Genomic DNA, 25,845 nt, shown 5'->3' with positions numbered 1-25,845 from the left:
AGCCTGGATATACCTGGAACAGCCCCCTGACTCCAGTCTCTTCTCACTCTGATCCGCACTACCCAGAACCTTCAGAATTATCTGTCTTAAACACTCTTTGAGCTTGTCAAGAACTATAAAAGGGACTCTATTGCCTACTTCAATCTAAACTCCCAATTAGGCTTCATTCTGCCTTTCTAAGTTGGTCCCTCCACCTCTTCAACATCTTATCTTACTGGTCAGGCCTGATCACTGCTCCCCAGATGATCATGGCTTGGATTGTCTCTGTTCCATATGCTTTTGTCTTGACTTTCCAATGGGATTGTAAACTCTGAGGGAAAAAATCTGTCTTTAAAACTCCACATCTCTTCTCAAGACCTAGAGCTAAGCATATGGTAAAAACGTCAGTGCCTGCTGCTTGACTCAGTTATAGTTTACCCTGAACAGTACTCAGAACACCACCAGCCACAATGAGATATTTAATGATTTTTTTGATTGAGATAATGATCATCCTAGAGTCAGAAATTATATGGTGTGTTTTTTGTAGTGACAACAGTGATAAAGCCTCAGGCTGGCCAGTTAGCTCTGTTGGTTAGAGCATGGTGCCGATAACACCAAGATCCAGGGTTCGATCTCTGTACCAAACAGCCGCCAAAAAAAAAAAAAAAAAAAAAATTGAGATAAAGCCTCAGGATGACATGCTGTAATAGAATTCAAAAGGTCTGAGTTTGAATGCTAGCTCTATCACTTATTAACTGTGTGACCCTGGGCAGGGCTCTATGAGCTACAGTTTCCTTATTGTAAAATAAAGATGATCACAGGGACCTCAGAGTGGCTGGGAGGATTAAGTTACACACCAAAAGTAAATTATCTAGCATAGTAAATGGCTAAAATAGGCATTCAATAAATGTTTTTATCATAGGAAATTTAAAATCTCTATTCCTTTTTTGGTCTTTGGTTTTAGTTTTTTGGTTTTCTATTTTCTCCTTTACACAGATCAGAAAGATTATTTCAAATTTTCTTTAAACTTTTTGGAAATTAGATATTTTCTGATAATGAGAGGTTGGAAGACATCATATTAACAAAAAAATATATATATATTTTTTGGTAATTATCTGGATCATAAAAATCGATAAACAAGCCAGATTACTCTTAACTTTGGCCTGGGAATCAGGGAAAGGGTGAGGAAGGGAAGGTAGAGAGTCCTTAGATTACTGATAGAAATTTGACCCATTAACCCTTCATTTATTTATTTATTTATTTATTTTTTAAAAGATAACTGGTAAGCGGACCTTAACCCTTGACTTTGTGTTGTCAGCACCATGCTCTCCCAAGTGAGCTAACCGGCCATCCCTATATAGGGATCTGAACCCGTGGCCTTGGTGTTATCAGCACCACACTCTCCCAAGTGAGACATGGGCTGGCCCACCACTAACCCTTCATTTAGCACTGATGATGAGGCCTTGGTGGTAAGGAAGTCCCACCTAAGGGACTCCTGCCTTGGCTACAGAGAATGTTCCAGGGTTGGGTTATGAACCTCCTTGGCAGAGCCACAGACCCTGGTCCTCCAACCAGCTGGAAATTTGCTGCAGCATGGGTGTGGCTAGAAGGATACCACAGTGAACTAACCAGGTGTGAGACCATCAGGACTGAACTTTATTTCACCCAGGAACAGAGTGATAAAATGACATTCTTCTGTATTTTTATTCTATCCCATTTTCTTCTTGTCCTTCCACTCAAAGTTGCTGGTGGAAGGTGTTGGGGCTATTGTGCCAGGTGTGAAGATTTCACCCACTGGTCAAGAGACCTCACTTGCAGATGCTGGCTCTGCCCCTGCCTTTGGGGGTCGGCCCTTGAACTCGCAGGACCTTAGGTGTCTCTGAAAGTACAGTAAAACTCTGTTAGTCTGATGTTATTGTTCAATCAAAAAAAAGTGAAGCAACCAGTTGACAAGGTAAGATTTTTTCCTGACATCATTGATTCTTTATTTAAGTACAGACAATATTTGAAATGAAATAAAAACTTAAAGGCTCAAATACATCCAGTAAGTTGAAGTAGCAGTGATATATACATCCACACGTCAGTGTAGCCGTTTAAAGCCACATCTTGTTTCTCTAGGCAAAAATTCAGCATGGGTTATGAAATGTAAGCCTTCCTTGCACTATAATTCAATGAAAGACAATCATATTATTCTGTTTTGCAAAAGTCAATGGTCTTCAATGTCATAGCAAAAAGATGATGAGATTATAAAGTGAGGCTAGAAAGGAATTTCCTAATAGAATATCTGAGCAAAATAGAATATCACATCCCATAATTCTCCCTTGTCAATTATAAAAAATGTCTTCCCCAGCAAGCCGACTTTTCTTTTTTTTAATTGAAACATAATCGATAACACATATTTCTGGGGTACAGAGTTGACTATCAATACTTGAATACAATATGTGATGATCAAATCAGGATAATGAGCGTATTCATCATTACGATATGTAATCATTTTTTGTGCCCATTAACTAATTTCTTGCTGATCACCCTCCCCTTCTCCACCTCTAGTAACCACAGTTCTATTCCCTCCTTCTGAAAGTTCAATAAATTATTGTGATCGTCTGTTCTTTCTTTCTTTCATAGCTCCTACTTATAAGTGAGGACATGTAGTATTTCTCTTTCTGTGCCTGGCTTATTTCACTTAACACAATTTTCTCTAAGCACAAACCTGATTCTGTGTTACCTCTTCTGCTTTCCATCCTTATCATTAAACTCAGAACTTTTAATGTTGGCAAAAAATAAACAGAAAACTCCTATTTAAAAGCCATGTTGCAGAGAGTAAATGAGTAAACAGAAATTACTGACTTATGAGAAAGACTCTTATGCAGAAAGGGAATTTATCAGAATAGCTTTGTCAACTGGGAGTACCTACTTGATATAACTAGCCCATTTTAGAAACAGAAAGTCAATTAATTTACTTCTTCCTTTTCTCCTTTTGGCCAACCTGACTTTCTTGTTTTCCCTCTTTGACTTCTGGAAGTTTTTATTATTTTTTTTACCCCATTAATAAGTTCAGCATTCAGTCTCTTGACTTCCCTTATTTTCACATGCCTCCAGGGACCAGGTGCCACAGTTTACTCAGAATGTCAAGAGTCTTGTATGAAAATTGATGACATAACGTTTTAAGTACACATTCATTATCAGAAAAGCAAATAGCAGTAGGCCATACGGCACATTAGTTTGTCCATTTCGTGTGCTAGTTTAGAAAACTTATAAGGAAGACTCAGAAAGGATTCTGCCACACTTCTATGTAGTCCAGAGAGATTGATGGTGTCCCCATTGGGAGTCTCACCACTTCTGTTGTCTGTTCTGAAGCTTCATGGGTTTTGGTGCATTATGTCAGGATATTTGTGTTTGGACAATGGGGAGAGGGAATGATGAAGTGTTAAAGAAATACCCATGGCTGCATAAATTACTAAAGAGCATCAGAGAGATTGAAATCATAAAATTCTTTTGTTTCCACTGGATTCATTCCATTAACTGGCTTCCAGGGACGTCCAGGACATTTGGGGGAGATTGTTTCCGGAAAATCAGACAGCGCGTTAAATAAAAGTTTATTTGGTTCTATCTTGATGTCAGGGATCCAATCATCATCACTCTCTGTGGGAATTGGTGGTGTATTAGGCATCACAGTTGCAATGAGATCTGAGTCCTGAAAGTCAGAAAAGGTAACTGCTTTGTCTGGCCGGGCTAGGGAAGGGATGGGTGTTGGCCCTTCTGTCTTCTCTTGCGTCTGTGCAGAAGATGTAGAACTATCTTCAGAATAGCTTGCTAAATGCTCTGTTTTCCGGCCATTGTGCTTTCCACGGATTTTGCCTTTATTTTTATATTTTTCTTGGCCATGATCAAGCTTATGTTTATGTCCGTGGTCAAGGCCATGTCCCCCTCGGTGTTCAAGATCATACTCAAGTTCAGGTTGATGTCCATGACCAAGGCCAGGTTGTTTTTGATGTCTATAGCCAAGGCCATGTCCCCTTTCATGTTTATGGCCTTGGTCATGTTCACGTTTATGGCCCTGGTGAAGGCCATGTTCTATTTGCTTTTCATGGACCCAGTCATGCCTATGAATGGGTCCTTGTTCTTTTTTTGGATCCTGCTCTTCATTTTGTACACGTGCCATAGAAGTGTGGGGTGCACTTACAGTTATTCCTTTTCTTGTTTCCTTTACTTGTACTGATCGGAAAGGTGAAAAACCTGGAGGCCTTTTCAGGAATGTGATCTAAACAGGAAATATTAAGATGAATGCATTACTGGGAAAATGAATCTATCAATGAAGAAAGAAGAGACTGAGATCTGGCAATGCTGTTTTGGTTTACAATGGGGAAGGTCTTTGCCAAATTTTAAGAACTATATTAATGCTCTAGAAAGGCTGAGTAATATTTTTTCCTCTTTTGGCTGATCTTAAAATTTGTGGATATTATTGTTCTTAACACTCCAAAATAAGCTGGAGAATAAATCTGTGGCACACTATTTATTAATTGATACTATTTCTATTACTACCATTCCTGCTTTTATCCTAAAAGGCCCTAAGTGGCTTTATGAGCTAAATGTATAGGTAGCATGTATCCACGATCACTTTACTGGGCTGAAACACAATAGGACAAGTTCATGAGCTTAAAATGCAGCCTTTGTATAATGTTTGTGTTAGACTACATACCCATACATGACAAAAACCTAAATCAGAAAAAGGATAGAAGAGGCAACTTGCACTGAAGATATGGATTTGTGGATTATTTCTACCTACGCTTTTACTACCTGTGAGAATGTGATGGTTGGAGGCAGTGTTCAGTGATGCAAAGAACATGAGACTCCAAAGCCCATGTTACTAGTAGCATCTGGCTACTAGTAATCAGCATTGTGGAGAAAAGGGTGGATTCTGATTTGACCTAGATTTGAATGTGAACTCCACTAGCTTCACTTTTCTCTTCTGTAGAATAGGATAATAACAGCACCTACTTCACAGGGTTATAAGGGGAACTAATGAAAAATGTGTATGAAGCTCTCAGTATACTGCCTGGGACAGAAGAAGGACCTGGTGATATTATTATATGTCCTGGGATCTCAGAGTCTTTCTAATTTTTAGTGTCTTATCCTTGATAATGGGGAAAGTGTTATTTACCTCCCAGGGTTCTACAAAGACTTTAAAAACTAATGCTTCTCAAACTTGAATGTACATATGAATCCCCTGGGTACCCAGTTAAAATGCAGATTCTGATTCAGTAGATGTGGAGTAGGGTCTGAGAGTCTGCATTTCTCTCAGGCTTCTTGGAAAGCAGAGAGCAGTGGAGGGCTGTATCTCACCCACAGCAGGGACGGCACTTCACTAAGAAGAGCCTAATAAAGCTTCAATGGAATGCAGACAACGTGTGAGAAGTGATCAAGAGCATTGTTGCTTTCCTTTCTAGCCACACAAAAAAAGAGAGATCAGCACAGAAATGTCAGATTTCTCTCCATTTTAAAAAGATGGTCCCCCAATTCTTTTCAGTAATGGTTCATTTTCAGAATGAGCAGAACTGACCCCAATTGTAAGTAGAATCATACCATTCCAAGTGATCTACAGTTGACGGTAGGGTAAATTTTTTTCTCCCAAGGTATCACATAAACTTCAGCATTGCAGACCAGACTTTGCTGTTTATGAAAACAGAAACCAAAAGAGAGACCAGTGTTATTCACGAGATACTTAATTAAGTGGTTCTTAAATGTCAAATAGGTTTCCATTGAAAAAGTAGATAGTTGCATTACTACTTACACCAGGGTTTTTGGTCTCACAACTTTCAGACAACTCTTCATTACTTTCCTTGGAACATGTGGTTTCCCTGGCTGTAAACTCAATAGAAAATTTCTGTCCAGCCACCAGCTGGAAAATTAATTAGCACAAAGTAAATGTTTAGTAAATATTTCTATAAAAAATCATACATTTTTAATCCAAGGATTTTTAAGGAAGAATCTTAAAGTTTTAATTATATACTGACCGTCTTAGAGAGTTAAACACACCAAAAAGTATAAACATTTGATAGTAAAACATTTAGTGGGTGTGCATATTTAAAATATTTGGCTGTTGGTTGGTCCCATTTCCTTTTCTAAATGGGAAAATAAAAGCAGGCCATAAATTTTATATTTATTTTTTTCTGAGTTTTATTGTTCAACAACTGCAAAATTCATTAGTAATTCGAGGGCTCAAGTTGTAATAGAATCTAAGAGGAGTAGGAAGAAAAACTTAAACATTTTCTTTAAACAACCCTTGTTGTCCTGCCAAATCTTCAGTTCGTGAAATACTGAGTTAGTGCCACTGTAGAAATTATGTAGATTAAATTATGCAACTAAGAAAATTGTTTGGATTTTCTATTGCTTCTCTTACTTTTTTTATATTAAGAAACCATTTTAATCTCTAGAAACAGTTTTAATTACTACACAGTGGTGTCTTCCATTAAGCATTTTGTGGCCCAGTTTCTTGACCGAATTATTTAGTATTTAATTATAGAATTTAAATGTATGTGTATGTGTGGATGCATGCACATACATGTATGTGTTTGTAATATTATGTAGCTATTAAAAAGAATGCATGAGGCTGGCTGGTTAGCTGAGTTGGTTAGAACACAGACTTGTAACACCAAAGTCAAGAGTTTGGATCCCCATACTGGCCAGCTGCCAAAAAAGAAAAGAAAAGAACGCATGGAGTCTATATCTGTTGACCTGGAGGGACAGCCATTATTGAAAAAAGGAAGTTACGGGGTGATAGTGTAATCCCATTTTTGTAAGAGCAAACTATAACAGTCTTCTCAATCTCTTTGTGTTTTTTAAAATCATGGAGAAACATGTGATGGGAAAAGTATGGGGAGAGAAGAGTCATAGGAAAAACTAAACTCCTTTACCATTTCTGGTATTGTTTTGCTGGCTAAGTATGTTTAAATTATTAGAACAAATTTAATAATTAACTTAAATCTAGGTATGTGTGGAAGTAGGAAAGGAAGGTTCCAAGAGAGCCTTAGAGTCTATAGTTTAGCGCTCATGAATTCTTTTGCTCATGTCAGAGTGCACCTTAATTCAATCTTTTTTTTTTTTTTTTGACATTAAAGTTGATTAATGTAATGTCACCTAAAAAAGCTGACAATTTGTGGGAAGTGGAGTGAGGCTTCTGGTCAAGATGGTGGAATAGACGGTTCCCAGCATCACTCTCTTCCACAATCAGCCAATTTACAACTATTAAAAAGCAATGACAGCCAAGCTGGAGCTGCTAGAGCTCAGGGGAAGGGGAGGAAAGACCAATGGAGTTCATGAAGGCAGGAGAAGCCATGATGAGAGAAAGAAAGGATCACTCTGATTGTTTGGAATCCTGGCCACTTCAAACCTGGAGCTGCTGAGCACACTGAGCAAGAGCTAGCAAAAGCCATAGCTGTGCACTTCACATGAAGTTGCTTGGAGGCAGCAGGGGAGAGGAGGGCCTTGGGGGCCCCCAGGCCAGCAAGACCACTAACAGGGTTCCTGTGGACCCACATAGGACCAAGGAGCCACAATAACTGAAAAAAGGAACCACTCAGAGGCCAGTGAGTCATTGCGAGGGACCAGTGCATGGTCTTCCCATGGGAAGTGTTTGCAGTGTGGGCAGCGGGGGAGATAGAAATTGAGACACAGCACGGACAGCTGATCTGCCCCTCCATCAGCACAGGCCCACTCTGTGTAGACTGGTCAGGAATACAGAACTTTAGGGGGAGCAGTTTTCTGAAAAGACTGAGCTCCAGACCAGAGTTTCTACATGACCCAGAAGAACCTATAAAGTCAACCATTAAAACCTGAGCTGCACGAAAAGCCTTCCCCAGAGAATCAGCAACAAAGCAGCAATTTAGCTCAACTACAGAGCTCATGTGCTGGTCCCCACCAGAAGTTCCCCCTTTCAGAAGTAAGCAAAGGGCAACAAATTAGTTCCAGTGGAGTTTAAGTAGGAAAAGTGAATAATCCAGCACAGAACTGAAAGAAAAACAAAATACCCGTATACCAGAGACAAAGTTTGATATTAACTAGTAAAGGTCTCACTTCACCAAAGAACATCTATAAAACCTAGGAGGACCAGAAGGCCCCTTGGCCCCCAAGTCAGGGAAGTGGGAGGGCCGGGGGCCTCAGCCATGCCCCTGACACCCACAACCAGCCCAGCAGCGACCACCAGGCTGCCATAGAAAGCACCCTGGGCTCCCGAGCAGGGGCAGTGGGGTACTGAGAGCTTTGGCCACACCCTCCTGACATCTACATTCAGCTCAGCAATGACCAAGCCACCACTGGAAGCCTCCTAGTCTCCCCTGCAGGAATGAGGGGAGTGCCAGGGGCCTCAACCACACCCTCTCTTCTTCCTCCTTCTCCCACCCTATTTCCTTCCCCCTTCCTCTCTCCCCCTCCCACCCAGCTGCTCTGCAACTACATCTTAGAATGTAAAAACAGGTGGAGCTGGGGACCAACACCTCCTCCCACAACCAGGCAAGGAGCATGCCCAAAACACCACTTCCATGTGACCACAGCCACCACAATGGCCATGGCTGCCACAAAAGTGGTTAGACGCTACAACCACCATGCTAATGTCCTGCCAGCCACTTCGGTGCATTGACACAAGGAGAGTCACCAGCAGAGACCAAAGAAAAGAAGAGGAAAGAAGCCTCTTTCCACAAAGCCCATTCTGGAGTGCTAGAAGAAGCATCTACTCTATGACAATAGTGGGAGACCAGAACACACCTCACTTAGCACTGGACAGATCATCTAGGCAACAAATCAACAGGGTAACCATTACTCTTTCAGAAGGAGAGAAGAAATCTAGGGTTATCAGAGGTGGGAGTAGGGAGGGAGGGGGCATGGGGAGAGATTGGATAAGGGGCATGAAGCATAGGTATGATTTATAATAACACATATGCTGACAATATCGATTTGATCAACATACATCAATGTTGAACCCCCAAAACATATAATCAATTATGAATCAATAAAATAAATAAATAAATAAATAAAATAAAATTTTTAAAAAGCTGGCAATTTGTGACTCAAATCACAACTGATGGCTCAACTCTATTCAGGATCCAGAGGGGAGGAATTAAATTTAGCAAATTGGTCATTTGGAGATTGGCTTTTATCAAATTCATCATAAGGTTAATTAATTTGCAGTAAATTGTCTGTTTCCACCAACACTGCCTTGTGTCAACACGTCTAAGCAGTCAAACTGCTCTCTTTAAAAGGAAAAATCAGTAAAGATTCATCTCTTTAAAGTAAGTTTGAAATTCTCTCAGTATTCAGATTGATTTGGCAACTAACTGAGGGGATGTCGGCTTTGTTTGGTTAGTTGCAGTACTTGTTGGTGTTCCCCTGACATCCTTAACACACACACACAGAGAGACACACACACTCACAAATGTTGATTAGTTAATTTACAGAGAGAACTGTAACTGCTAAGAGGATTAGATATTCATGTTTAGGAATGAGTGATTCTCTCCTGATAGCAAACCTCTGACATGCATATATGAATTTCTTGTGAAATTCCCTTTTTCAAAAGAAAGCAAAAACATGAAGTGAAAAGTAAAGCCAACAAAAACAAGAGGAGCATGGATTGTATCCCCTCCAAGTATGGCTAATATGGTCACATGACAGTGAAACCAAGGAGAGGGGGTGGAGGCGTCCAGGACAGGAATGAGTGCTCCAGTAGAAGACAGATCAAAGTGTCAGTTTTCATTTATTTTCATAAAGTTTGTTTTCTTTTTTTTGTAAAACTAACAGGAGAATAGAAAGATGAAAATAAAATAGCCCATTGTGCCATCTCCTAAAAACCACCACTGTGTGTATAGTCTGAGGCATTCATTTCTTTTCAGTATTGTTTTCCGTACATTTTTATAACATAACTGAGAACATAATGTATATTCATTTGTATGGCCCCTTTTTTTCACACTAATAAAACATAGACAGTTCCTACATCAGTAACTCCTCACAAAGATCCATTATAATTGCTGTTTAATACTCCATTGTGAGAAGAGGCCAGGCATTATCTAATCATTCCCATGTTCTAGATCATTTTGACAATTACAATTAAAATTATAATCAAAATTGCAGTGGATATCATTGCATATAAAGACTCTTATTTTAGGTTCCTACAAATTCAGCTACTGAGCCAAAAGCATGAAATTTTTAGTGAGAATTTTCTCATGAGACTATGAAGATCATATTGGCTTGCTGTAACAGTTTGTTTGTATTTTGACTCTTTTGTTTAGCTTGTATTAGGAAGAGAGTTTTGAGTCTCTAGAATAGAAATCTTTCCACGAACACATGGGTTTTAGACTGTTGTAGCTGGTAGGAATTTGGGCTCTTCTAAACTAGCCACTCATCTTACAGATGGGGCCACAAAGGCTGAGAAAGTTGAAATGACCACCTGGAGACACCTGGGACGTGACTGGCAGGTGCTGTGGTGGAGCTGAGTCTCCTGACTCCCAACTGAGGTACTCTTTGTCCTCTGTTGACAGGGCATGAAAGGAGAGATGAATCCCCAGAAGGTACATCTGTAAGAGGGAAGGGCACCCCAGGCAGAGGGAAGAGTGGGAGAAACAACACAGAAATAGAGTGTGGAGAAACTCTGGGCAATGATGGATTGACCAATATGGCTGAGCCCAAAGCACTAAGTGATAATGAGAGATGAGTAACGAATTTTATTAATTATATAACAGTTGCTAGTATTTATATAGCATGTTAGGGTTTTAAAAGTGATTTGACATGCATTATCTTTGATCCTCATCCCAGTCCTTTACAGATAGAAAACAGAGAGAATGTTCCAAGAGACTTGTCCAAGATCACACATCAAGCATGCAGTGGACTTGGAATTCAAATCTACCATATCTCATTACCAAGTATACTGTTTCCCAATCCAGAGCCAAGATCAGTGGCAAAATGAGTAGGCAATTTGCACATTGACTATAGTATCAGTATTTTTGTAGCATAATTTACAGACCTGTTCTGTTGCTCTTTTCACGGTGTCAATCTTGAAATAGAAAGTTTCATTATTCTCTGCATTAAGCTTTGCGATGGAATGAGTCAGAGCCTCCTGCAGCTCTGGGCTGTCAACGGGCATATCTCTGGGGCAGCCAAGACAAATCTGGGGAGGTGTTGGTACAAAATCCTCCGCTGAAAGAATCAGATTTTATCAGCTTGTGCACTGAACGAGCAGTTTAGCCTAGCACCTCTCCCACACAAGACCCAGCATCCATGTTTATAGAGGGCCACATGGTACCCCAGGCCTAGCAGTGAGTGGGCGAAGGTTGTCTGTCTGACCTTCGCTTCCTGCCTCTCTTCTTTCCTTTCCTCAGAGCCCAGTGTCTTTAGAGAAACATATCCAATTGAAAGGTGTCAGTGACTCAATCAATATGCTACATTTTTCTGAATATTTGCATTTTTAATGGAAACTATAAAAAACAATGTTTAATTTAAAGGAATGACTCTCTAATGGGAAAAGTTTAAGTCCTGTGGCTCTCAGTAATGCTTCTCCTCGTGGAATATATACAACTATTTCCAAGTATGAGAAAAGCCAACTCTTGTTATAAGAAACACTAACTTGACCATAAACTAAACACTACCTACCTTTCCCCCCATTATAACATGCAGGAAAACAAAACAAAACAAAAACTTTAATTGGAAGGATTTTATTCTGAGTGGTTAAAAATGAGATACAGTTTTCTCTAACACATGACTAAGGATAACTTATACACAAGGAAGACCAGCTGGCATTGTACCCAAAGACCAACTTTGCCCAGACAACATAAATTTTCCCTTCATCATGGTACCTCCTTCTGGCCACTTGCAGAGCAGTCTCAGCTGTACTCACTGCAGTGCAACTGGGCAGGGAAGGGGTACAGCGTTTACAGCAAGGTTTGTAGGTTACATAGACTTTGTAGAATGTCATAGGAACTAAAATACAATTTATATGAAAAGACCCAGCCAGTTGTCTGGGACCACTCTTCCACTATTGGGATGCCAACATGTGTTACTCCTCACCTGGATAAAAGTCGCAGTTCTGTAAGAAGGAAGCAATTCTTTCCTGAAGATCCATGTATGCATTATCTGTACATTCAGCCATATCCTGGTTTTTAAAAAGCATGTAAGTGCATAAATTAAAAGCGTTTTTGTGAATAGTTAAGGTAAACAACTAGTAAAATTAAAAACGAGGTCTACTTTCTAAATCATTGCATTAAAAACAAAATAAAACATAGTCTAACTGCAAAACAGAATAAGAAACAGATAATAGAATTAAAATACAACAAACACATACACATACACAAACACACAGAAAACACAAAATAAGATGACAAGAATACCTAGTATGAAAATAATAACTATATAAGAAAATGGGTAGAATTTTTTTTAAAAAAGTCAAAGGCTTTTGGATTAAGTTAAAAACAAAATGCATTTATAACAGCTTCAAAAATTATATTTCATGATAAAGATAAATAAAGCTTAAAAATAAAGAATGAGCAAAGCTATATGAGGCAAATATAAACAAAAACGGAGCTAGAGTATTACTGATACTGGACAAAGTAAAATTCAAGGTAATAAAAAACCCATAAAAGTAGTAAAAAGTAGAATTTTATTGTTTAAAGGCATAGACCAGAAGGCATGGAATCAAAATACTTAAAGCAGAAAAAGTGAGGTATATGAATAGCTATAATTGCGGTGGGAAAATTTAATAATTGTAAATCTAAGGCCAAGTGAATAAATAATAAGTAAGATCATAGAAAACTTGAATAACATAATGAAAATTCATTTAAATAGTATTTTCATATAGTACCTATGATTTATTTTTTGGCAGCTGGCCAGTACAGGGATCTGAACCCATGACCCTGGTGTTATAAAGCTGCAGTCTAACCAACTGAGTATTGCCAGAACAGTATTCAGTGTTAATTCATGACTTTACATAATTTCATAATTTAAGAGAGGCATAAAACAAACAAAAAACCCATCAAACCTAGGTGTTTATTACAAGACATTAGAAGTAAAAATAATAAACAAGAAAAACAAGAAGGAGGAAACAATAAAGATAAAAGCAAAACCAATGAAATAGAAAACAGAAAGTAATAACATAAATAATAACATCCAAATAATCCTTCCTGGAGTACGAGGGAAAAGCCAAATGAATAAAAAAGGCAACATGGCAAAGCAGTGAAGTATAAAAATATAAGAGAATATTATTTCCAATAAAGGAACACATACATTTTTTAAAAAGATATAGGGAGTACCATACTTAAAATACCTTAAGTTTGGATGAGAAAAAAAATGCAGGGAGTAGCCCAGCGTTTCTTGATTCTATCAGCACATTTGGACTCACTGAGAAACTTTTAGATTATTCTGCCTCCTGGGACCCACCCCAGACAAATTACATCAGTATGCTTGGGGGGAATGGCCTGCGATTAGATATTTTTTAATGCTAGCCAGGTGACTCTAATATGCTGTATGGATTGAGTACTTATGAAACTTCTTAAATCAGTACTTCTAAAACTTTTTTTGTTTGGTTTTTGGCAGCTGGCCGGTAAGGGGATCCAAACCCTTGACCTCGGTGTTAGCAGGCAGCACTACTAACCAACTGAGCTAACTGGCCAGCTCAGTGCTTTCAATCCTTTTAACATTGCACATGAATCTCCTGAGAACCTTATTAATATGCAGATTGAGATTCAGTAGGTGTGGGGTGAAGTTCAGGATTCTGTTTTTCTAACAAGCTCCTGGGCGATGCTGATGCTTGGTCCAGGGAACACTCTTTGAATAGCACGCCTTAAATCTTACCAACTGTGGGAAAATATTTCATTTATATTTTATTTCCTTTAATTATTGTAAAATTCTGTGAGACAGGTGTTATTATCATTTCCTATTTTACAAATGGAGTCTCAAAGAAGTTATACCAAAAATCTGACTGGCTTTGCGACTTCAACCAGCCCTTGCATCTCTCTGTGTTGCAATGAGAAAACTAAACTGAAGCCTTACAAACAGATGCAGGAAGATTAATGTTAGGTGGCATTTAGGCCTATGCAACCTCAAATGGCTAACTAAGCATAAAATACAGAAGGCATTTAGAGATGCTTAAATGGACAGATGACTCAAAGTTAACTAATAATTAATAGAGTTAATTAAAGTTAATTAAGAGAGTGTATGACTTTAGAGGGTTCCTCTCTCTTTTTTTTTAAACTGTATTTTTTATTGTGGTAAAATATATACCATAAAATTTGCCATTTGAATCATTTTAAAGTACACAATTCAGTGGCATTAATTCCACTTACAATGTCATGCAATTACTATTTCCAAAAGTTTTCACACTCCAAACAGAAATTCTGTACTCAACAAACAATAATCTTCATAATCCTTCCTCCCACGTCCTTGTAAATTTCAACCTACTTTCTGGCACTATGAATTTGCCTGTTCTAGATATTTGATGTAAGTGGAATTATACATTGTTTATACTTTGTGTCTGACTTATTTCACTTAGCATAATGTTTTCAAGGTTCGTCCATGATGTAGCATGTATGAGAACTTTATTCCTTTTTAATGCTGAATAATATTCCTTTGTGTGTGTATACCACACTTTGTTCATCTGTTGATGGACACTCGGGTTGTTTCCACCTTTCGGTTACTATAAATAGTGCGGCTATGAACATTCATGTCTAAGTATCTGCTTAAGAACCTGTTATTAATTTTTTTAAGCATATAACTAGGTGTGCAATTGCTGGGTCATATAGTAATTCTGTATTTAACTTTTTTAGGAATTGCCAAACTGTTTTCTATAATGGTTGCACCATTCTACTTTCCTACCAGCAATGTACAAATGTTCCAATTTCTCCACATCCTCTCCAATTTTCCTTTTCTTGATTATAACCATCATCTAATTATGAAGTGGCATCTTACTGTGGTTTGTATTAGCGTTTCCTTGATGGCTAAGGATGTTGAGTATCTTTTTATGTGCTTACTGGCCATTTTTGTGTCTCCTTTACAGAAATATCTACTCAAGTCCTTTGCCCTTTTTTTTTTTTCTTTTTTTACTTTTGCAGAGTTTATTGGAGAAGCCAGATATCTTTGCCATTTTTTAACTGGGTTGATTGCCTTTCTGTTGCTGAGTTGAAGGGGTTCTTTACATATTCTGTATATTAAACCCTTATCAGATATATGATTTGCAAATATTTTCTCTCATTATGTGAGTTTTCTTTTCACTCTCTTGATAGTGTTCTTTTTACTTTTTTCTCCAATTATGAAATAAATGCATGTTCAATTAGAAAATTTGGAAAGTACTAAAGAGTTCCAAAAAGTATAGTCAGAAAAAGCACTCATAATTTCAACTGAAAGTTAACTATATTCTATATTTTGCATATTTGTTTTCCATGACTTTTTATATTTACATTTACTTTACTCATATTTGAATGAATCTGTATGTATAGTTTTGTATCTTGCTTTTTTTTTACTTAACATATTGCAACCATTTTATTATCTCACTAAAAACTATAAATTTTTTTGATAGCTATATCATATTCTACTGTATAGATATACTGTAATTTATTTAACCACTTCTTAATGTTGCATATGTAATTTATTTCCAATATTTTTCCATTAAAAATAACACTAAAACGAACATCTCATGGTCTGGATATCCCATGTAATAGAATTAGAAGCAGAGTTACAGGACTTGCAGTAATTTCTTGGTTAAAGCATAGTCTTCTGCTCAAATGTAAATATCCCTGGGAAAGTATCATGCCTTAGCCATCTTAACATTCACTAGTCACATCCACCCTAAGATACAACATTTTAACATAATTTTGATTCAGATAACAAGATATCATCCTAGGAAGGGCACCTAAGGGATAGAGACTCAAGATATAGTTATTAAAGATAAAGGTAGAGGAGGGAAGGTGAGAAAACAAGCAGAGAAAAGTCTGAAGTGAGATGAGTAGAGCTCAGGAACATTATAAGGGCATTAAGCACACTGGGAAGAAAAGGAGATAGGAAAGTGTGAAGACATAACAAGATAAACAACAATGTCATCATTTTGTCTCAGGCCATTCCTATTCCCTGATTATTATACTCTGTAAATATTTATTGCTAAGACTGCTGGATTTACAAATTCTTTGGCCAGGTGGCAGTTTGACCAGTGACCTGAGCTTCAGGGTTCCCAAGTGAAGGTGAATATGAATTGCTGAGTGTCATCTGACGTTTTAGTGCCAGTCTTCCCCCACTGCTTGATAGTTCCCCTTCCTGCAAATACTATAAACAAAATGCTAAGAACTTTATAATTTATAAAAAGTTTGGCCTACTTACACCATTCAAAAGGGTCTTGCAGTCTGGAGTTAAGACAAGAAAATTCTTCTTGGAACAGTTAGTTTGCACAATTGCATAGTTAACTTGAAAGTTCCATCCAGCCACCACCTGAAAACAGTTTTGGGGTGACCATTTAAAGGGCAGTTTAAACATTATTCACACTGAGACATAAATGTTATGAAGAGTTTAGACACTGCCTGGCATATAATAAGTGGCCAAGAAATATAAACTATTATTACTACTAGGTAGAAACATTACTGAATAAATACTGAGCACCTTGAGACTCTCACATCCCTCACACACAACACACAAACACACCCCTATCCGTCTGAAAATGAAACGCAATATATAGATGGAGTTACTACATTTCCTTAAGTAAATTCTAACACTATGCCCTTGCCAGGCTGCAGAGAGAAAATGTTTTGCTGAATTTCACAAAATAATAATGCTCTTCCAGAGGGATAAAGAAAACTTCGGAGGACAGTGACCTTTACTGATGGGTCCTCAGCTCCCAGACCATCATGTAGTATGATTTCTCCCGCTTTATTCTCATCTGGTCCCACCCTGATAGCTGTGTATGGACATAATTGAGTAAAACATGCATCTTGCATGAAAGAAAGTTGTAAGGTCCTTCAAATGCAGCGAATGTTACTGACCAAAGTCAGTCACTTATAATAAGAGGCTGAAACACAACGGACACAGTCAACTGTCAGAAAAAGCTGGGTGAGCTAAGCCAATAAAAAGACCAGATTTTCAGAAATTAACTTTTTTCTTTTTCTGATGATATGGAAACTATAATTTAGGGAATACCCAGAGAGCCATGCCAACCATTTTAGATAAAAGTTAATATTTTGGAGCCATGTTTAATTCATGATAACTAGGTGCTGGTATAGTTTTTTTAAAAAACCTTAAGGCCAGAATGGCTTTTCCATTTCATCGTCTCTGGGAAGAACATCTCATGGTGACTATTCACTCTTTAAAAACAAACTTCAGAGGAAGAGATTCTAATTGGCCACCTTTCCCCCCTTTACATCATACTCCTTTGACTAAAGAGAAAGCCTTTTGCATCCTCTATGCTAGTCACAGGAAAACACAGAAGAGCTCCTCACCACCAGAAGTGCAATCATACATTTTCCTTCAGCCAATGGTTTATTTTAGGTAATGAAATGCTAAATGTAAAGATCTAACAAATTTTTAGCAATACTGTGTGACATGAAAAATTAAAGAACAAACCTGTCTTTGGGCCTTTTTTACTTCTCTAAGAGCAAAGAGGTAGGAATGATCAGTGTTGTTGTTAAAATGTTGAATGCCATGTCTCAGAATGGGCTCCAGGTCGGGGCTCTCCGTTGATATAGGATGCACACAGCCAAGGCAGTCATACTGGGCTGTCACCACAGGGCCCTCGGCTTAACGAAAGAGCAGGTAAAAGTTAACAAAGAGCAGGTAAAAAGGCGGCGTTAACTATGGAAATCAGCATTCAGATACATTGCCCTAAGCAAAGAAGAAAATTTAGAAGGCCCTGATAAACAATCTTTCCAGTAAATACCAGTATGTACTAGAGAAAAGGAGAACACAAGATTGCTCTTCAGTCAGAGGAAAAAAATCCTATCATTCATTCAGGAACATCTTATCTGCACAATATCATGCATAATTATTTTATATTTATTTTAAAGTAATTTTAATTATAGAATTAATTCATGTAGACATTAATGCGTTAGGGACGGTGACCGCTGGGAAGGAGATGGCAGTCGCGTAGGAGAGACAGAACTGGAGAAAGATCATTTCAAAATGATTCAGCAAGAGCCTGGACAGGCGGAGTGAGGCCAGGGAGGGCTCCACTAAGAAAAAGAGGAAGGCGTCTGAGCTGCGAGCGGTGAAGAGCGGTCAAGCCTACGCCACGCGGGGCGAGCACGTGGGGAGACGCGACGGTCGGCTCCGGAGAAAGCAGGCCGAGCCGAGGCGCCGCGGTGCGGGACGGCGGGCGGAGAGAAGCCGGTGCTGCCGAGGGGCCTCACTCGTGGCTGCGTTACTACCGCATGCGGAGGTGGCTGACTATATCCAGAGGGTCACGGGCTCCTTGGCGAATCCGATAAAAGCGATGGCTCCCATCCCAGGAAAACGCACATACAGCATTCTCCACATGATTTCAGGGGATTCACAGACCCTCTGAAGGGAATGAAGAACTGTCTGCTGAAAGAATGGGAAGCCCCTGAAGGGTTTCTCATAAAACGATGTAAAATATTTAAAAAGGAGTATGTGTGAAATTACCAAGGAACGTTCATAACAGACGGCCCTAACCGGCCGGTCAATCGAGGCCAACGCCAGAGAACTGGAGAAGCCGCAGCAGAGCGAGAGGTGCACGGGCGGACCCCGCCCCGCCCCGGGGTCCTGCGCTTCCTCACCCAGTGCGCGTGCGCTGCCTGCGTACGGGGGACGGGGGGGGGAGCCACGGCGTGCGACCACGTGCCGGAGTGGGTAGCGGGCCCCCATAGCTCTCCTCGAAACCGTGTCTTGGCCTTGTCTCCATAAACGTGTGTCAGAAAAAATCTGCTGGCTGCGAATGTCTAGCTTCCCCCCGACCCTTGTATACCTTATGTTGAATAAGGGGAATGGGCAAAGTTAAAACACTGGAGGCAAATTCCATGACGAATTTGAGAGAATCACTGATAATTACTGACAGGCACAGAAGGTGAAAGGGGAGACGCAGGAAAGGCCGGAGGACGATTTGCCTACTCTCCAGGGCCAGCTTTTATTCAGAAGGTTGCCTGGGGCTAAGAGGCGAGAAGGAAGGCCTTTTGAGAGAGAGAGGAGTAGGGAAAATGTGCACACGCACAAAATTGTTTTTCTAGGTGACAGAATTATTTTTCACCCTACCCTGTCATTTCTACAGAGACGTTTTTAAAATTAAAGATTTTTAATTACTTGTGATTTCTTTTCTGTTTTGGACTGTTTTTCTTTGAACACAATTTCTTGCAAGAACCTGAATTCCAGGGACATAATTTTTGCAGGTACCATATAAATGACTAAGGCAGGTATACACAACTGCCACTGTGGTGATTTACAATAGTGACTCTGAAGATGCTCTTCCGGAGCCCTCATGGACTAAAACTCTTGCCGAAGGCCAGCTCCAGGAAGGCCTCGGTGAATGGCATCCTCTGTACTTAGCGCATCTACCACATTAGGGAAGGAGCTAGTAGTGGTTATATCTGTTGATAAGTTGCTCCATAAATATATTCTTAATAAGTTTCATTTATTGAGGGTCTACTTTACCAATTCTACTATTTACTAGCAGTGGGATCTTGGGCATGTTATTTAACTGCTCTGGACCTCAGTTTTCTCATCTGGAAAATGTGCATATTAAAGCCTACCTCATAGTTGTGAGGATTAAATGTCAATACATGTTAAGTGCGTACAACTGTGGCTGGCACCTAAGTGTTCAATAAATGTTAGCTATTATTTTTATCCTGATTATCATGAATACATTATATTGATTGCTAGGCATTGTACCTTCAGGAGTATCATCTCCTTTCAGTCTCACAACAATTCTGTGAAGTGGGAAGTACTGTTATCTCCCTTTTCTAGATAAGGAAAAGGAAAGCCAAGAAGTTGAGCTCCGACAGATTCCAGGTCAGGTCTGACTTCCAAGCCTATGCTTTTCTCACTGTAGGATGCTGACTACAATTGAAAACAGGACGGGGCCGGCCCCGTGGCGCACTCAGGAGAGTGCAGCGCTTGGGAGCGCAGCAGCGCTCCCGCCGCGGGTTCGGATCCTATATAGGAATGGCCGGTGAGCTCACTGGCTGAGCGCGGTTCGGGCGACACCACACCAAGGGTTGCGATGCCCTTACCGGTCACAAAAAAAAAAAAAAAAAGAAAAGAAAACAGGACTTGTGGGGCCGAGCCCACTCGGGAGAGTGCGGCGCTGGGAGCGCAGCGACGCTCCTGTCGCAGGTTCGGATCCTATATAGGAATGGCCGGTGCACTCACTGGCTGAGTGCCGGTCACGAAAAAGGCGAAAAAAAAGAAAACAGGACTTGTGTCTTCTCGTCCTTTTGCAGAGCCCTTGCACACACGTGATACAATGCAGCACATGAGGAGAGAGTTGGGATAGTTCTGAGAAGATGACTGGCATGAGCCTAGCCCCAACCACAGGACTATGCCACTCCACCCCACCCATGCCCCCACACTCCCTAATGCTGCAAATGGCATTGCTACTGCTGCCTGCTGGGAGGGGACAGCAGCCTGGTCTAGGTGGTGTTCTCGGCACACAGAAATGGCTAATCCTACCTGTTCCCCCCACACCCCTCCCCCGTTATATCAGCTACCTGGAGTAATCTGGCAGGTCTGGGTAGCCACGGAGAATTTCCCATTCCCCCTCTTCCCTACGGTTGCTGTACATTCTCCAGTGGCCTAAAAGAAAAGAAAGAGACCATTTATCCTAATCTTTCAGATGGAGAAGTCCACCTAGTACTGTTGCTAAATATGGCATTAAAAAAAACAACTTTTGAAGACTTTTTCCAATGGAGTTTTTGGACAAGAGAATGAAAGTTTTTTAGCCTAATAATTATTTTTTTTACGAGCCACTGATATTCATGAGTCATCAGAGAAGAGGTAGTATGAATGGTGAGGTTTTTAAGCTTGAGTCTTTGTTTCAAGCCCTGGAGATACTTCTTTTTCACCAAAATGCCTGCAGTGCCTTAGAACCAGCCTGCTAAACTCTCCTCTTGATTTACCTCTCAATTTCAATGGGTCAGTACTATTCACATAAGCTTCAGTTAAACTTATTGGAAAGAGCAAGAAACTTGGAGTCAAAGTGTCATCCAGTTCCAGGTCTGCCACTTGCTAGCTGTGGCCTCTGTCAAGTCCTTTCACATCTCAGAGTCTCAATTTACCCATCTTGTAGGAGATATGTATGTCTGCCTCACAGGGTTATTGTGAAGAGTAAATGTGCAAATATACATAAAACGTCCAATAGAGGCCCACCCCATGGTAGGTACTTAATAACTGGCAGCTGATTGTTATTGTTTGAAAGTGTTTTTCAGTTTTTTTTGTCTTATCAGTCTTCAGTCAAATGCACTGGACTTTTCCTAAGTGACAGATGCTATTTTATCAGGATAAAGCACATCTCTCTTCATCTCCACAGCCCTGTGCAGCAGGCAGTGCTGGGCACAGCAGCTAATTATCTCCCCTTTACAGATGAGATAACTGAGGCGCAGAACCAGCACTGCAATCCTGTCCTCTTGACTTGGAGTCCAGTGCTCTTTTACAACAGCAGATGACTATCTGTTCAAACCACATACAAGATGCCAATGTCCTAACATAAAAGAGATGAAACCGTGGACTGTGAAAAGAAAGGCTTGCTTCTGAGGCAGATACAGTCTTCAGCCTCCCTTCATTAAGGCAAAACAACCAGCTGTGCTGTGCCAGGCATGTTAAGCGTTTGGTTAAGGTACAACCTAAATGTCCATTGATGGAAGATTGGATAAGGAAACTGTGGTATGTATGTACTATGGAGTACTACTCTGCCATAAGAAAGAACAAAATACTCCCATTTGCAACAACATGGATGAACCTGGAGAAACTTATGTTGAGTGAAATAAGCAAAGCACAGAGGGATAAATACCGCATGTGCTCACTCACATGTGGGAGCTAAGAGAGAAAGGAAGGCAGGGAAGAAAGACCACAGTGGTGCTGTGATCCACCAGAGGGAGGGAACATTCCTAGGGCTACATAGTGGAGTGGGGGGGAGAGGGGGAGGGGGAGAGAGTTTGAGGGATAATTGGGAGGGGGTGAGGGGTACAAAAGTAATTTCTGGTAAGGGGTATGCTCCCACTATGAATCTGGCACTCACATCATGGGCAGGAGAGGTGACAATTAGCTTTGCATCTCATGAATATTCTTAATTTTTTTAAAAAAGAGTTTGGTTAAGGAAGCCATTGTGAACAAGGTCATTGGCATAATTTATCTCATTTCATCCTCCAACACCCTGATGAGGTCAATATTATCTCCCTTTTACAGGGAAGAGCCCCAATTCAGGGAGGTCAAGCAGCTTGCCTGCTATCACACAGCTAGTTGGAGGCAGAGTCAAGATTTGTACTCAGGACTGTGCAGTTGAAGCACTCACACTCTCCCCTCAGCAGCCCTTCAGCTCAGCCTGAATGTTGATTTATTGTCTCTCTGGGGCCTGACCCACATGGCCTAATTGGTCTCTAGAGCCCCCTTTTCATGGGAGGGTTTTCTCCATGTTTAATTCCTGGTCTTGACGTGATTTTTCTGTCTATGCAAGAATACAAATGTAAAGCATATGACTTTTCTATACATTTGAGAGTTTATGTGCATTCCTCATAAACAGGCTCAAGAATATTAGTTATCCCTGCACAAGTACAAAATCTGCCAGGCTCAATGGAGAAACTGGAGGCTTGGGAATCACAACACACTTACAGCTTCTGATGCTTCCCTGTAGTCACAGTCCTGCCAGCTTTTGCCACTTTTAACAGGGCAATCACCCTCCTTGATTTGATACTTGAAGGAATAAAATATATCAGGAACAACCTGAAAAAAGCAGTCAAAGATATTTAGGATTCATCCGAATGACCCAACAGCCAATAAATTGAGTGAGTTCTGATATAGCTATGAATATTGATCTTGGTTTGATTTGATGAGAGCAATGCAGTCATTACAAATATATCTAAATTTTATAAATATTATAAGTATTTTCCTGGAAGAATGTTTATAATATACTTATAAATATAGTTTTTAAAGGTAACAATGCAGTATCCATACTATTAGCCCATTTTTGTAAAAACTGATTTATATGGACGTATTTGTCTTTAAAAAGTCTGGAAGGATATGCAGCAAGCTGTGAAAATGTTTGTCTCTCAGTGTGGGATTTTAATTACTTTTCACTTTCTTCTTTAAACAAACATTTCTGAATTGTCTGACTTTTTTCCTAATGAATATATACTACTTTTACAATTAGAAAAACAAACAAGAGACCTTTCTTTGAAAAAATGTTAACAGTTATCTCTGTATGGTAGGATTAATTATGTGTGATTTTGGTATTTTTATTTTTGGGTTTTTTTCTTTTGGCTTTGGCAGCAGTCTGTCTTTTGTTTTCTAATGTATCTTTTTTAAAACAGCTATATTGAGATCTAATTCACATGCCAGAAGATTCACTTAAAGTATACTATTCAATGTTTTTCAATACAAGGGTACATCAGAAAGTTCATGGAAAAGTAGAATTGGAAGACAATAGGAATCTCTTCATAAACTTTTTGAAGACCTATCATATATTTACACAATCCCTTTTAGACCATTTTATCTCCCCCCAAATAAATCTTGTATCTATTCACAGTTACTACCCATTCCCCCTTGCCTCCAGCCCCTGGCAACCAATAATCTACTTTCTGTCTCTGTATTTGCCTATTCCAGACATCCCATATCAATGGAATCATACAACACGTGATCTTTGTGTCTGACTTTTTTTCACTTTACATTATGTTTTCAAGGTTTAGCCATGTAAGATGTGTCAGTACTTCATTCCTTTTTATGCCTGATCTAATTTTTCTGAGATGTCATATAACAATACGTTCTAAAGTGCAAAGGTACTGAGTTAAGTGAGCTTTCCAATGCAAAATCCTGGCATGTCAGAGCAGTAAGGGACCTGGGAGGTGATGCTGTCCAGTCCCTCACTTTGCAACTGAGAGCAAGGAGGCCCCAGGGCAGTGCTTGTCAGAGCCTACCTGCCCACAGTATTTGTATCTGGGAGATGATGGAGTCAAAGAAGATAGTCTCCAAGGTTTTGATAATGTAGGTCTATGAAGCAGGAGGTGGTAGAAGCTGTAACCACATGGCAAAGTAAAGATAAAAAGATGACTATATGGGCATTTTAGTTCAAAAATCAAATTTTTCATGGATGTCAGCCAACGAAGACACCACCACTAAACTGCTGCTTGATAGCATCAGGAGGCAAAATTCCTCACCTGACTATTCTAGACAAGGAAACAAAATGGCTTGATTTTACTTTCAGAATAAAAAACAAAATCCAGTCCACTGTGGTTTTTTCTTTATCCTTGTGATGTTACATGGTTGGTTGTTTTTTTTTTTTTCTGCTGAAGTAACCAATTGCTTAACTATCCAAGAGACACAGCCTGTTACAGTGAAATGTATGTAAATAAACTCTTGCAAGATTTGTATTTCTTTGAATCACACATCCTGCCAGGATTTGTCTCCTACCTGAGTGCATCAATGCAGTGATAAAAGAACATTAAAAACCAACTAAAAATTGCTCTTAATCTTGATTCATCCATCCATACAAACTTCGTGATAGATATCTTGTCTAATGCAGTAGAACCATGCTAATCTCATTCCTGACTCCTCTCAGACATACGCCATGAAGTGCCCCCTTCCATTTAAGGTTTGGACGTCTTTATATTTTAGTCTAGGGCCAGAGACCCAGTGAATCCTCTTGCAACAGCCTGACTGAGTTCCTGGATTCTCCCACTCTGCTTAGTCCCTTTCAAATTTCTCCATCTACCTTAGTTTCATTTCACCCCCAGGCACTGCTTCTCTGATCACCTAGGAAGCCAACCTTTATGGCCCAAGGACATAGAAAAGACCAACATCACTCTCTACCCTGCCCTCCATCCCCAGGCTAGAGAGTGATGTTGGTCTTTTTCAAAGCTGTAAACATCAGCCTTTGAGTATCTGTTCTTCAGAGGTTGGTGTGTGTGTGTGTGTGTGTGTGTGTGTGTGTGTGTGTGTGTGTGTGTGTGTGTGTGTGTGTGTGTGTGTGTGTGTGTGTGTGTGTGAATGTGAGGCCTGAGCTCCGAGTGACAGCACAAGTCCCAAGTGACTTCAAAGTTAAACACAGCTCACTCACCATCTTAGTGACCTCAGTTACGCGGTACAGTACAAACTGGTTCCCACTTTGGTTTTGATTGTTATATTTCTTCAGGGCAGCGTCCACAGCCTTAAATACATCCTCATCATTGCAGTCAATTTCCTGAGACAATGATTCCTGGGTTAAACTTGATAGCAGCCTAGAGCAGAGGAAAAGGATGGCAATTAGTTTCATGATCTAATAGTCTCCTTCTGGGAGCTGAGGGATGGTTTCACCAAGAACCCGGAGCCAACTTGGATGCTGATTTTAACAATCTCCAGCCTCTTGTCTCTTCTGTCCTCTTTCCTCTCTGCTTCAGCACTCAGGGTCCTGTTTGGATTCTTGCAGCCATATGCTGTTTGCCCTATTCCAAAAGGGCAAATGGCTCTGCTGAGTTATCCAACCACATTTCAGGCTAGAATATTACAACACTGGGGTTGTTGACCTTATCGTTTGCATTTGAAAAGCACATGGGAGCACAAGGCATGCTTCCAGGTGATTGCACAACTTTGTGTAGCAAACCAGAGCAGAATCTAATAAAGGAGGAGAACCACCAACTGGCTCTGTTATTCCCTTGTGACTTTCCCAAAGCAATTCATGAAGGTCATTACATGTGTAAAGAATGCAACAATTAGTACAATGAG

General features: G+C 39.8%; 1 protein-coding gene across 3 annotated transcripts; it reads right to left on the bottom strand.

The window, feature by feature from the left end:
- Positions 1 to 1,777: 1,777 nt before the first annotated feature.
- KNG1 (kininogen 1) lies at positions 1,778 to 25,396 on the bottom strand. 3 transcript variants are annotated; one of them, XM_063113462.1, is made up of 11 exons: positions 25,202 to 25,396; positions 22,762 to 22,872; positions 20,646 to 20,730; positions 17,554 to 17,726; positions 16,321 to 16,428; positions 12,028 to 12,112; positions 10,988 to 11,160; positions 5,771 to 5,878; positions 5,563 to 5,649; positions 4,163 to 4,240; positions 1,778 to 1,858 (listed from the first exon to the last, which is right to left on the bottom strand). In XM_063113462.1, the coding sequence occupies exons 1-11, from the start codon at positions 25,394 to 25,396 to the stop codon at positions 1,778 to 1,780; spliced, it is 1,284 nt and encodes a 427-aa protein (XP_062969532.1). The 3 variants fall into 3 exon arrangements, with proteins under 3 accessions (XP_062969532.1, XP_062969536.1, XP_062969527.1); XM_063113466.1 differs by lacking the exon at positions 16,321 to 16,428; XM_063113457.1 differs by lacking the exon at positions 1,778 to 1,858 and having other exon boundaries at positions 3,437 to 4,240.
- Between the last annotated feature and the right edge of the window lie 449 nt (positions 25,397 to 25,845).

The sequence above is a fragment of the Cynocephalus volans genome, chromosome 1, assembly GCF_027409185.1.
Source record: "Cynocephalus volans isolate mCynVol1 chromosome 1, mCynVol1.pri, whole genome shotgun sequence".
NCBI classification, from domain to species: domain Eukaryota; kingdom Metazoa; phylum Chordata; class Mammalia; order Dermoptera; family Cynocephalidae; genus Cynocephalus; species Cynocephalus volans.
Note: the sequence above shows the minus strand (reverse complement) of the source record. Positions and strands in the feature narration are given on the sequence as shown.